General features: G+C 46.2%; 1 protein-coding gene across 1 annotated transcript in view; it reads left to right on the forward strand.

Annotated features, from left to right (window-relative positions):
- Positions 1–14,024, forward strand: part of LOC140411323 (uncharacterized) — a 196,212-nt gene that overhangs the window by 18,681 nt on the left and 163,507 nt on the right. Inside the window, exon 4 of the mRNA XM_072500444.1 lies at positions 5,257–5,347. Within this exon, the coding sequence (XP_072356545.1) occupies positions 5,290–5,347 (58 nt within the window). The 5' untranslated portion in view covers positions 5,257–5,289. The remainder of the gene's footprint in view (positions 1–5,256; positions 5,348–14,024) is intronic.

The raw sequence follows: 14,024 nt of genomic DNA on the forward strand, positions 1-14,024 counted from the left end.
ACCCAAGCCAGAATCGAACCTGGGACCCTGGAGCTGTGAAGCAATTGTGCTATCCACAATGCTACCGTGCACTGCCAAAATCCCAGCTAAAGCTTTTGACGCTGTTTCCAACAACAATTCTGCAGCTCCTGAATTATTCCACTCCACCCTCAACATCCAGCTTTGAAGGCCCAGTGGGTGGTAAAATAATTACTCTCTCACTCTGGCCATTCCTACAGCACAGCCTTGGTCTCTGTCCCCTTAAGTTCAAGGATTGTACATTTGAAAGGGAATGGTCGACAACTGATTAATGGTGACATTTTGCAGGACCACATGAAACACTGGTTCCATAGAACCATAAAATCTCTACAGTACAGAAAGAGGCCGTTCAGCCCATAGAATCTGCACAGATCCCCCGAAAGAACACTCTACTAAGGTCCACCCCCACCCTATCCCTGTAACCATGCACATTCCACCCAACTTGTACATCTTTGGATGTTGTGGGACAATTTAGCATGGCCAATCCTAATCTGCACATCTTTGGACTATGGGAGGAAACTGGAGCACACGGAGGAAACCCACATAGTCACCGGGAGAATGTGCAAACTCCACACAGACAGTCACCAAGGCCGGAGTTGAACCCGGGTTCCTGGCACTGTGAGACAGCAGTGGTAACCACTGCTTCTGCTAAACCTGTTCTTTCTCCAGGATTATCATGAAATGCCAAGTTAAGTCTATTTTCTCTTCGCCCCTTTCCTCTATCTCCTCCATCTTCACCTCCGACAATAAGTGTGAGAAATTAATGGACTCCTTTATCACTAAGATCAACACCATCCAATTATTTGCCTCGATCCTTCCTGTCTCCCATCGGGGCCGAGCTTCCTCTAAGGTGCCCTCTGTCCCAGCCCTGAACCTGAATCTTTGTCTTGTTTCTCTCCACTCCCTTCATTCCCCCTCCGAGGATGGGTTTTCTATCCCTCCCGAGGCGGGCTCTCGTCCCGTGGATGCGGTGAGCCATTCAAATTTCCATCTATTTGGGAGGACTGGAGAATCCTATCCTGAGATCCTCTAATAGAATCCCTACAGTATAGAAGGAGGCCATTCAGCCCATTGAGTCGAAGAGGCCGTTAAATCTCTTGAAATGCCTCTCACGAGATTTGCGGCACACCTCCTGATATTCACAGATGTGCTGTCATTCTCTCTTTTAAATTTTCTGTCCATATATTTTCTAACCTCTATGAAGTTCATCCAAACTCCACTGTCCATGTCTTAACTCGCACTGTCCATATATTTTCTCACCTCTGTGAAGTTCATCCAAACTCCACTGTCCATGTCTTAACTCGCACTGTCCATATATTTTCTAACCTCTGTGAAGTTCATCCAAACTCCACTGTCCATGTCTTAACTCGCACTGAGTCCCATTGACCCGTAAACATCTGTGCTCATTAATTCCTGATCTGAACTGTGGTGATATGCATCACTGTAAATACACAAGGGGTTAATGTAAATACACTACAACTAAGAAAACACTAGAGGGAGCACCAGAAACATCATGACATATAGACATACAGCCAATGAACACATAGAATAGGACACGACCAATGGGCACTCAAGACACCCAGAGGTGACACTGCCACAAAGGCGCAACCCATATAAAAGGATCGGGCACACATGCCCTTTCTCTTTCCACAGGTGACACTTAGAAGGACAGGGGCAGATCAGAAGCATCACACCCACCGCATGGCTGAGAGCAGACTGGCTAGTTAGACGGAGTTACTATAGCAAGATTAGCAGGAGAGTCGAACTCAAGTAGGAGAATTGTTAACTGTTCAATAAATGTGTTAAACCTATCTCCAAGTCTGAACCTTCCTTTGTCAGAGCACACATCAAGGAAGCAGCTTATATTACATGAAGAAGCACCACACAACGGTAATCAATCATTCTTCCTGGTGACTACCAATTATACCGATCCCTGAAAATTGTCTTAACGCGGAACAGATTGCTCCCAATCTTTCTTGACCCCGAGATGATCTTGCAGTCATCTATCTGAGCCATCACTGAAACCACTGATTTCCACCTCAGTAACATCAATCGACTCCATCAGTTCATTAATTGAAACCCTCGTCCATGCCTTTGCCTGTCCAGATCAGAATATTCTAACACTGTCCTGGTCAGCCTCCAATATTCTACCATCCATAAACTAAACTTCCTCCAAAGCTCTGCTGCCCATGTCCTAACTCGTATCACATTCTTACTTACTGACCTATATTGGCTTCCATTTTCATGACACTTCAATTTTCAAATCTATTCATAGCCTTGGCCCTCCAATGTTGATGATCTCCTCCAGCTCTACTACCCCTTTCTCTAACGAAAACAGTCCCAACTTGTCGAAACTATCTTCACAGCTGGTTCCTCATCCCTGGAGCCATTCTGGTGAATCTTATCCGCACTTTTGCCAATGCCTTCACATTCTTCCTGAAGTATGGTGACCAGATATGGGCATACAACTCCAGTTGACCAAACTTATACAAATTCAACATACCCTCCTTGCTCTTGTACTTTATACCCAATTAATAAATCCTGGGATACTGTGTGCTTGATAAAAAAAACCCTCTCAACCTGTTCTGCCACCTTCAATGAGTTATGCACATGAACAAGTAGCAGCTGCATGCCCTGAAAATTGTACTCTTTATTTTATATTGGGCCCGATCGAATGTCCTTGTCACGTCTAACTAATAGAATCCCTACAGTACAGAAGGAGGCCATTCAACCCATTGAGACAATGAGGCCGTTAAATCTCTTGATGTGCCTCTCGCGAGGTTTGCAATGCTCGGGCTGCCCCACAAGATCGAATGAGATCTTGCAAGACATCGCAATATGGTTCTTGCCCTCATTGGGCGGGATCCCGATTTACAGTGCTCACTTAAATATGTCAGCACCTGATTCTCCCAAGGCCTGGGAACAAACGACTGCACCTGGAAGACCTTGCCATAGCGCTGTTTAGCACTGGTCCACACAAATGTTGACCAGGCATAACTACACCTGAGGGGGTGTCCCAGGTCATTGGAGGCCCCCAGCTGGTTGGGCTCTGGCCAAGGTGGTATCCTGGCTCTCCCGGATTCCTGGCACTGAGGCAGCAGTGGTAACCATTGCTTCTGCTAAAACTGTTCATTCTTCCAGGATTACAATGAAATGCCAAGTTAAGTCAATTTTCTTTCCTTAAAATTATCTTTTTAGCCCATTTCCTCCATCTTCACCTCTAACAAGTAGTGTGAGAAATTCATGGACTCCCTTATCACTAAGGTCAACGCCATCCAATTAGCTGCCTCGATCCTTCCTGCAGCCCATCGTGGTCGAGCCTCCTAAAGTGCCCCCTGTCCCAGCCCTGAACTTGAATCTTTGTCTTGTTTCTCTATTCTCCCTTCATGTTCTCTCAGAGGACGGGTTTTCTATCCCTCCCGAGGCGGGCTCCACTATCGTGGATGCAGTGAGCCATTCAAATCTCCATCTACTTGGGAGGGCTGGAGATTCCTATCCTGAGGTCCTCTTCTCCAGGAGACACTTCCTGAACCTTTGACCTTATTCTCACTAAACCGCTGACCAATCGATTCTCCCCCACACCTCCAAAGGCCCCATGCCTTCACTCAGTCTTTTGATTAGTTGATGATATTAATAGTTGTTTTTCTCAGGTGCTGTAGTTCTCTCCTTTAAATTTTCTGTCCAAACATTTTCAAACCTGTGTGAAGTTCATCCAAACTCTGCTGTCCATGTCTTAAAGGGGACTCTGTTTTTTCCCCTCGTAAATCACGCTTATTGTCTCCCACCAAAATGAATCACTTCACGTGGAACTGTGGAGATCAGTGAGTCCCACTGGATTTCACTGGACAACTGTTTGTGTCATGCCTGGTGTTTTTTTTCTTTGTTTGTTGATGTGATGTGGGTATTGCTGGCTGAGCCAGGATTTATTGTTCATCCCTGAGAGCATTTAAGAGTCTGTGGGTCTGGCGTCACATGTAAGCCAGACCAGGTGACGACGACAAATTTCCTTCCTAAAGGACATTAGTGAACCAGGATAGTTTTTACGATAATCGACAATGGTTTCATGGTCATCATTAGACTTGTAATTCCAGATATTTATTGACTTCAAATTACACCATTGATTCCAACCTAGGTCCCCAGAGCGTTACCCTGAGTCTCTGGAATATTAGTCCAGTGACAACATCACTGCCTCCCCAGAGGGTGGAGAGTTGATTGTGACACTCGGGAAATGTTCCATCTCAGCTCTTGTATGATTGGGGAGGATGGACGTGTCAGGTTTAACAAGGAACCAGGGGCAGCACGGTGGCGCACTGGTTAACATTGCTATCTCACAGCGCTGAGGTCCCAATTTCGATCCTGGCTCTGGGTCACTGTCCCTGTGGAGTTTGCACATTCTCCCCGTGTTTGCGTGGATTTCGCTCCCACAACCCAAAGATGTGCAGGCCAAGTGGATGGGCCACGTTAAATTGCCCCTTACTTGGAAACAATGAATTGGGTAGTCTAAATTTATTTTTAAAGGTTTAACAAGGAACCTATGTTTCTTCTCATTTTAATATTTCTGTCTGACCCCTTCATTAATATTTTTAATATTATGGGCACAATTTTACATTTCCCCATTAGCTGGTTTGTGAGTGGGGGAGGGGGGAGCATAATATTTATTTGATAGCCTTCCTCCAAATTTGCACGCCCCAAAACTCTCTGTACTTTAATGCTTGGACGGACAAGGCCCCCCCCCCCAGTTCAGGCTGCCACTTACCATTTACAGAGCATTTCCCCATCAGCCTCAGTGTTCAGGCTGGCTACAGGTGCTCTGAGGCAGTGGAGAGGCTGAAAATTAACCAGATTCAGGCCTTTGAGGGACTGGGGGGTGCTGATGTGGGGGCACCTCCATCGGCAGCCCCCTTTTCATGTCAGGCTTCTCCACTGACACTCTGCACCCCTCTGCCTATCTTAGGCCTTCCCACCCTGGGACAATTAGATTTTAGTCATACTGCATGCAGTCCCAGTCCTGTCCACTGCAGCTTTTGACATCGCAGGAACGAGAGAGCGTCCAGCCAATTAGAGACAGGACTTCAAGTGAGGGGGCAAAAGTCCCATCTCCAGTCAGTCAACGCTCATTGGAGCGTCAAATCGTCGTGGGGCAGTAAGTATTGGCAGGGATGTGTTTGCTGCTGACTCTTCGGATGATAAGAAGGGAAGCTCCATCAATCTAAAATTCTTGGCCTGTATTTCTTGCAGAGCATCATAAATCTGGGAACGGATGTCAACGTAATGGCTGAAGGCCCAAACAGGAGAGAAAATTCAACATCTTCAACAGGAATCGGAACAGGTAGGTTCACAATATATTTGGAAGCATGATTTCTGTTCCGAAACAATTTGCATGCTTTGAGCAGGAACCTGCAGCTCACACAGGAAGAGAGAGAAGGACGGGGGCTGAGTCAAAGCAGGGAAGTTAGTGACCATCTGGTGATCATCTCCATTAGCAGCGACCATCCGCACCCCCCCCCCCCCCCCCCCACCACCACCACCACCTTGCTGGTGATACCAACAGAAGCATAGAGTGAAAGAAAACTCAATAGCAGCTCATATTTACAATTTGAAGATAGGAGGAGGCTAATTAGAGAGAGGTAACAATGGGCATAACTGGTAAGCAGTCCCTGTCCTGTTCGAATGTCTCAAGGGCCTGTAGGAAGGTCAGAAGTGTGAGTTACGGAAAATGCCATTTTTTTTCACCATCGAACGGCATCGGGCCTTCATACTAAGGAGCAGAAGCATCAAGTCAGTTCCTTTCTTTATACTCTAGATCCAGTAGCAGACGAAGCAGGTACTGAAGGAGTCTACTGCAGACTTTGAGAATAATTTTAAGGCCTTTGGTACCTATTTTAGCCCAAAGCAAATCTTGGTAATAGAATGATTGGAAACAGAAAGCATTTCTAGGATTTTGACTTGGTGACAGTGAAGAAACGGCAAAATGTTTCCAAGTCGGTTTGGTGAATGGCTTGGAGGGGAATTCCCAGGTGGTAGTGTTCCTTTATATCTGTTGCCCTTGACCTCCTAGATGACAATGGTATGGTTTTGAAAGGTGCTGTCTAAGGAACCTTGGTGAGTTGCTGCAATTCATTGTAGATGGTACACATTGCTGATTGGCCCCTGAACTGCATTTGTAGCCACAGTATGTATATGGCTAATCTAGTTCAGTTTCTGGTCAATCATAAACCCCAGGATGTAAACAACAGGGGACTCAGCAATGGTGATGCCTTTGGACGGAATATACATTGCAGGAGTAGGCCCTTTGGCCCATCGAGTCTGCACCGGCCCTCGGAAAGAGCACCCTACCCAAGCCCACACCTCCACCCTATCCCCATAACCCAGTAACCCCATCCCATCTTTTTGGACACTAAGGGCAATTTAGCATGGTCAATCCACCTAACCTGCACGTCTTTGGACTGTGGGAGGAAACCGGAGCACCCGGAGGAAACCCACGCAGACACGGGAAGAACGTGCAGACTCCGCACAGACAGTGACCCAAGCCAGGAATCGAACCTGGGACCCTGGAGCTGTGAAGCAACTGTGCTAACGTGCTGAATGTCAAGGCACGATGGTTAGATTCTCTCTTATTGGAGATGGTCGTTGTCTGGCCTTTGTGTGGCACGAATGTAACTTGTCAGTCCACGTTTGGTTATTGTCCAGGTCTTGTGACATTTGGACACGGACTGCTTCTGTATCTGAGGAGCTGCGGCTGGTGCTGAACATTATGCAATCGTAAGTGAGCATCCTCACTTCTGACCTTATGACGGAAGGAAGATCATTGATGAAGGAGCTGAAAATGGTTGGGCCTGGGACACTACCCTGAGGGACTCCTGCAGTGATGTCCTTGAACTGAGTTAATTGGCCTCCATCAACCACACCTTTGTGCTCGGTGTACATCCAACCAGTGAAGAGTTTACCCCCTGATTCTCCTTGACTCCAGTTTTGCAAGGAGTCCTTGATGCCTTTTGTGGTCAAATGCAGATGATGGTGTAGTGATAATGTTGTTGGACTAGTAATCCAGAGGCTTAGGTTAGTGTTCTGGGGACATGGGTTCAAATCACAGCGTGGCAGCTGGTGAAATGTAAAACATCGGCATAGTGGTTAGCACTGTTGCCTCACAACACCAGGGACCCAGCTTCCATTCAGACCTTGAGTGACTCTCTGTGGAGTTTGCACTTTCTCCAAGTGTCTGTGTGGGTTTCCTCCCACAGTCCAAGCATGTGCAGGTTGGGTGGAGTGGTCATGCTAAAATTGACCTTGGGCGCCCAAAGGTTCGGTAGGGTTACGGGGACAGGGTGTGGGCCTGGGTGGGGTGCTCTTTTGGAGGGTTGGTGCAGTGGACCAAATGGCTTCTTTCTGCACTATAGAGATTCTATGATGTCAAGAGAAACCTCTGGAGTTCAGTTATTTTCTCCTTGTTTAAACCAAGGCTCTAATGAGGTGAGAAGCTGAATGAACCTGGCAGAACACAAACTGAACTTCAGTGGGTAGGTTATTGCTGAGCAAGTGCTGCTTGATAATACGATTGATGCCCTCTTCTATCACGATTATCAAGAGGAGACTAATGTGGAATGAGCTGGGTTGAATTTGTCCTGCTTTTTGAATAAAAGACATTCCTGGGCAACTTCCATTATTGCAGGGTAGATGCTAGTGTTGTACAAAGAAAAGTACAGCGCAGGAACAGGCCCTTCGGCCCTCCAAACCTGTGCCGACTATGCTGCCCGTCTAAACTAAAATCTTCCACACTTCCTGGGTCCGTATCCCTCTATTCCCATCCATTCATGTATTTGTCAAGATGCCCCTTAAATGTCACTATCGTCCCTGCTTCCACCACCTCCTCCGGCAGCGAGTTCCAGGCATCCACTATCCTCTGTGTAGGAAACTTGCCACATACATCTCCTCAAAACCTTGCCCCTCGCACCTTAAACCTATGCCCCCGAGTAATTGACCCCTCTACCCTGGGAAAAAGCCTCTGACTATCCACTTTGTCTATGCCCCTCATAATTTTGTGGACCTCTATCAGGTCCCCCCTCAACCTCCGTCGTTCCAGTGAGAACAAACCGAGTTTATTCAACCGCTCCTCATAGCTAATGCCCTCCATACCAGGCAACATCCTGGTAAATATTTTCTGCACCCTCTCTAAAGCCTCCACATCCTTCAGGTAGTGTGGCGACCAAAATTGAACACTATACTCCAAGTGTGGCCTAACTAAGGTTCTGTACAGCTGCAACATGACTTGCCAATTCTCATACTCAATGCCCCGGTCAATGAAGGCAAGCATGCCGTATGCCTTCTTGACTACCTTCTCCACCTGTGTTGCCCCTTTCAGTGACCTGTGGACCTGTACACCAAGATCTCTCTGACTGTCAATACTCTTGAGGGTTCTACCATTCACTGTATATTCCCTACCAGTAATAGACCTTCCAAAATACATTGCAGCTGTACTGAAACAGACCGGCGCGGGGTGTAGCATGTTATGGAGCTCAAGTCTTCAGTTCTATCTGGTAATGTGCAACAAGTCGGGATTAATTAATGACCTCAGAGGAAAGGCAACCCTTGGTAGCAGTGAACATAACTTGACTGAATTGCGCATCCAGTTTGAGGGAGAAAAGATCGTCTCTTAAACGAGTTTTTAAAAAATTAAATAATGGAAATTCTATGAGCATGAAGGAAGTGCTGGCTCAGTGAACTGGGAAATTAGATTAAAGAATGCGTAATAAGATGCAGTGGTAAATATTTAAGGAGATATTTCATAATATTCAACAAAGATACAGTAAAAGATAAAGAAATGGAAGAAACACACCATCTGTGGCTAACAAAGGTAGTTAAAGATAGTATCAAACTGAAAGAAAAAGCATAAAATTCCACAAATGTTAGTAGCCGGTCAAAAGATTGGACAGAAGATAAAAAGCTACAAAGAATGACTGAGCAAAATGAACAAGGTATTAGTGTGTGAGAGAAAGCTAGAAACAGCTGGCAAGAATTTCTACCAGTAATCAAAATGGAAAAGAGTGACTCAAGTGAAACAAAAACAGAAAATACTTGACAATCTTGGCATCTGTGGAGAAAAAAGGGAGAAAAGGCTGCAGAAAGATTTAGACAGTTTAGGAGAGTGGTCCAAGAAATGGCTGATGAAATTCACCGTGGGCAAGTGCGAGGTCTTGCACTTTGGAAAAAAGAATAGAGGCATGGACTATTTTCTAAACGGTGACAAAATTCATAATGCTGAAGTGCAAAGGGACTTGGGAGTCCTAGTCCAGGATTCTCTAAAGGTAAACTTGCAGGTTGAGTCCGTAATTAAGAAAGCAAATGCAATGTTGTCATTCATCGCAAGAGGCTTGGAATATAAAAGCAGGGATGTACTTCTGAAGCTTTATAAAGCATTAGTTAGGCCCCATTTAGAATACTGTGAGCAATTTTGGGCCCCACACCTCAGGAAGGACATACTGGCACTGGAGCGGGTCCAGCGGAGAGTCACACGGATGATCCCAGGAATGGTAGGCCTAACAAACGATGAACGTCTGAGGATCCTGGGATTATATTCATTGGGGTTTAGGAGGTTGAGGGGAGATCTAATGGAAACTTACAAGGTAATGAATGGCTTAGATAGGGTGGATGTAGGGACGTTGTTTCCATTAGCAGGGGAGACTAGGACCCGGGGGCACAGCCTTCGAATGAAAGGGAGTCACTTTAGAACCGAGATGAGAAGAAATTTCTTCAGCCAGAGAGTGGTGGGTCTGTGGAATTCATTGCCACAGAGGGCGGTGGAGGCTGGGACGTTGAGTGTCTTTAAGACAGAAGTTGATAAATTCTTGGTTTCTCGAGGAATTAAGGGCGATGGAGAGAGAGCGGGTAAATGGAGTTGAAATCAGCCATGATTGAATGGTGGAATGCACTCGATGGGCCGAATGGCCTTCCACTCCTATGTCTTATGGTCTCATGTTTTGAGTCGGGATGACTCTTTGTCAAAGCTGGAGAGAACTGGAAATGGGGTCAGATTTATATCGTTGTACTGTCGCAGGAGGAAAAGGAGAGTTAAGGAGGATAAAGGATTCTCCGAAGGGATACAGATAGGTTCACTGAGTGGGTTAAAATGTGGCAAGGGGAGTACAATGGTGAAAAATGTGAACTTGCCCACTTTGGCAGGAAAAATGGAAAAGCAACATATTGAAATGGGGAGACATTATTGCACCATGAGATACGGAGAAATCTGGGTGTCCTGGTACATGAATCACAAAAAATTAATATGCTTGTATAGTAATTAAGAAGGAAGACTAATGGAATAGAATCATAGAAGTTTACAGCATGGAAACAGTCCCTTCAGCCCAACCAGTCCATGCCGCCCAGTTTTTACCATTAAGCTAGTCCCAGTTGCCTGCACTTGGCCCATAACCCTCTATACCCATCTTACCCATGTAACTATCTAAATGCTTTTTAAAAGACACAATTATACCCGCCTCTACTACTACCTCTGGCAGCCCATTCCAGACACTCACTACCCTCTGAGTGAAGAAATTGCCCGTCTGGGCCCTTCTGAAACTCTCCCCTCTCACCTTAAACCTATGCCCTCTAGTTTTAGACTCCCCTACCTTTGGGAAAAGATGTTGACTATCTACCTTATCTATGCCCCTCATTATTTTATAGACCTCTATAAGATCACCCCTAAGCCTCCTACGCTCCAGGGAAAAAAGTCCCAGTCTATCCAGCCTCTCCTTATAACTCAAACCATCAAGTCCCGGCAACATCCTCGTACATCTTTTCTGCACTCTTTCTAGTTTAATAATATCCTTTCTGTAATAGGGTGACCAGAACTGCACACAGTATTCCAAGTGTGGCCGTACCAATGTCTTGTACAACTTCAACAAGACGTCCCAACTCCTGTATTCAATGTTCTGACCAATGAAACCAAGCATGCCGAATGCCTTCTTCACCACCCTGTCCACCTGCGACTCCACCTTCAAGGAGCTATGAACCTGTACTCCTAGATCTTTTTGTTCTATAACTCTCCCCAATGCCATACTATTAACTGAGTAGGTCCTAGCCTGATTCGATCTGCCAAAATGCATCACCTCACATTTATCTAAATTAAACTCCATCTGCCATTCGTCGGCCCACTGGCCTAATTGATCAAGATCCCGTTGCAATCCTAGATAACCTTCTTCACTATCCACTGTGCCACCAATCTTGGTGTCATCTGCAAACTTATTAACCGTGCCTCCTAAATTCTCATCCAAATCATTAATATAAATCACAAATAACAGTGGACCCAGCACCGATCCCTGAGGCACACCACTGGTCACAGGCCTCCAGTTTGAAAAACAACCCTCTACAACCATCCTCTGTCTTCTGTCGTCCAGCCAATTTTGAATCCAATTGGCAACCTCACCCTGGATCCCGTGAGCTTTAACCTTCTGCAACAACCTACCATGCGGTACCTTGTCAAAGGCTTTGCTAAAGTCCATGTAGACAACGTCTACTGCACTGCCCTCATCTACCTTCTTGGTCACCCCCTCAAAAAATTCAATCAAATTTGTGAGACATGATTTTCCACACACAAAGCCATGCTGACTGCCCCAAATCAGTCCTTGTCTCTAAATGCTTGTAGATCCTGTCTCTCAGAATACCTTCTAGCAACTTACCTACTACAGACGTTAGGCTCACCGGTCTGTAGTTCCCAGGCTTTTCCCTGCTGCCCTTCTTAAACAAGGGCACAACATTCGCCACTCTCCAATCTTCAGGCACCTCACCTGTGGCTGCCGATGATTCAAATATCTCTGTTAGGGGACCCGCAATTTCCTCCCTAGCCTCCCACAACATCCTGGGGATTTATCTACCTTGATGCGCTTTATGCACCTCCTCCTCTGTAATATGCACACTTCTCAAGACATCACTATTTATTTCCCTTAGTTTCCTAACATCCATGCCTTTCTCCACCGTGAATACCGATGAGAAATATTCATTCAGGATCTCACCCAACTCTTGTGGCTCTGCACATAGATGTCCTTGTTGATCCTTAAGAGGCCCTACTCTGTCCCTAGTTACTCTTTTCCCCTTTATGTATCTGTAGAATCTCTTTGGATTCTCCTTTGCATTATTTGCCAAAGCAATTTCATGTCCCCTTTTTGCCCTCCTGATTTCCCTCTTAACTCTATTTCGACAATCTCTATACTCTTCAAGGGATCCACTTGATCCCAGTTGTTTATGTACGTCATTTGCCTCCTCCTTCTTTTTGACCAGAGTCTCAATATCTCGAGTCATTCAGGGTTCCCTACTTCTACCAGCCTTGCCCTTCACTCTAAAGGGAATGTGCTTACCCTGCACCCTGGTTAACACATTTTTAAAAGCCTCCCATTTACCAGCCGTCCCTTTGCCTGCCAACAGTCTCCCCCAATCTACCTCTGAAAGTTCCTGTCTGATATCATCAAAATTGGCCTTGCCCCAATTAAGAATTTTAACTCTTGGGCCAGACCTATCATTCTCCATAGCTATCTTAAAACTAATGGAGTTATGGTCACTTGTCCCAAAGTGATCCCTCACTAGCACTTCTGTCACTTGCCCTTCCTTATTTCCCAAGATGAGGTCAAGTTTTGCCCCCTCTCTAGTCGGTCCATCCACATACTGAATGAGAAATTCCTCCTGAATACACTCAACAAATTTCCCTCCATCCAAGCCCCTAATGCTATGGCTGTCCCAGTCAATGTTGGGAAAGTTAAAGTCCCCTACTATTACCACCCTATTTTTCTTGCAGCTATCTGTAATCTCCTTACATATTTGCTCCTCAATTTCCCGCTGACTATTTGGGGGCCTGTAGTACAATCCTATCAAGGTAATCTCTCCCTTCTTATTTTTCAGTTCCACCCATATAGACTCAGTGGGCGAACCCTCGGATATATCCCCTCTAAGTACTGCCGTAATGTTCTCCCTAATCAAAAACGCCACTCCCCCTCCTCTCTTACCTCCTGTTCTATCCTTTCTATAGCATCTGTACCCCGGAACATTGAGCTGCCAGTCCTGCCCCTCCCTTAGCCATGTTTCAGTCATAGCTATAATATCCCAGTCCCATGTGCCCATCCATGCCCTGAGTTCATCCGCTTTGCCCGTCAGGCCCCTTGCATTGAAATAAATGCAGTTTAATGTAGACTTTCCTTGCTCTCTGCCCTGCTTTCTCTGGTCATGCTTTACACACTCTCCCTTCCTGCCTTTTGTTTCCGTCCCCACTGACTTCCAAATCGGTTCCCATCCCCCTGCCACATTAGTTTAAACCCTCCCCAACTGCACGAGCAAACACATCCCCGAGAACATTGGTTCCGGTCCCACCTAGATGCAGACCGTCCGATTTGTACAGGTCCCACCTCCCCCAGAACCGGTCCCAATGTCCCAGGAATTTGAAACCCTCCCTCTTGCACCATCTCTCAAGCCACGTATTCATCCTAGCTATCCTGTCATTCCTACTCTGACTATCACGTGGCACTGGTAGCAATCCTGAGATTACTACCTTTGAGGTCCTACTTTTTAGTTTAACTCCTAACTCCCTAAATTCAGCTTGTAGGACCTCATCCCGTTTTTTATCTATATCGTTGGTGCCTATATGCACCACGACAGCTGGCTGTTCACCCTCCCCCTCCAGAATGCCCTGCAGACGCTCCGAGACATCCTTGACCCTTGCACCAGGGAGGCAACATACCAACCTGGATTCTCATTTACGTCCGCAGAAACGCCTGTCTATTCCCCTTACAATTGAATCCCCTATCACTATAGCTCTGCCACTCTTTTTCCCGCCCTTCTGTGCAGCAGAGCCAGCCACGGTGCCATGAACCTGGCTGCTGCCACCTTCCCCTGGTGAGCCATCTCCCCCAACAGTTTCCAAAACGGTAAATCTGTTTTGGAGGGAGATGACCGCAGCGGATCCCTGCACTGCCTTCCGACTCTTCCTCTGTCTGTTGGTCACCCATTCCCTATCTGCCTCGGTAATTTTA

This window comes from Scyliorhinus torazame, chromosome 4 (genome assembly GCF_047496885.1).
Source record: "Scyliorhinus torazame isolate Kashiwa2021f chromosome 4, sScyTor2.1, whole genome shotgun sequence".
Lineage (NCBI taxonomy): Eukaryota > Metazoa > Chordata > Chondrichthyes > Carcharhiniformes > Scyliorhinidae > Scyliorhinus > Scyliorhinus torazame.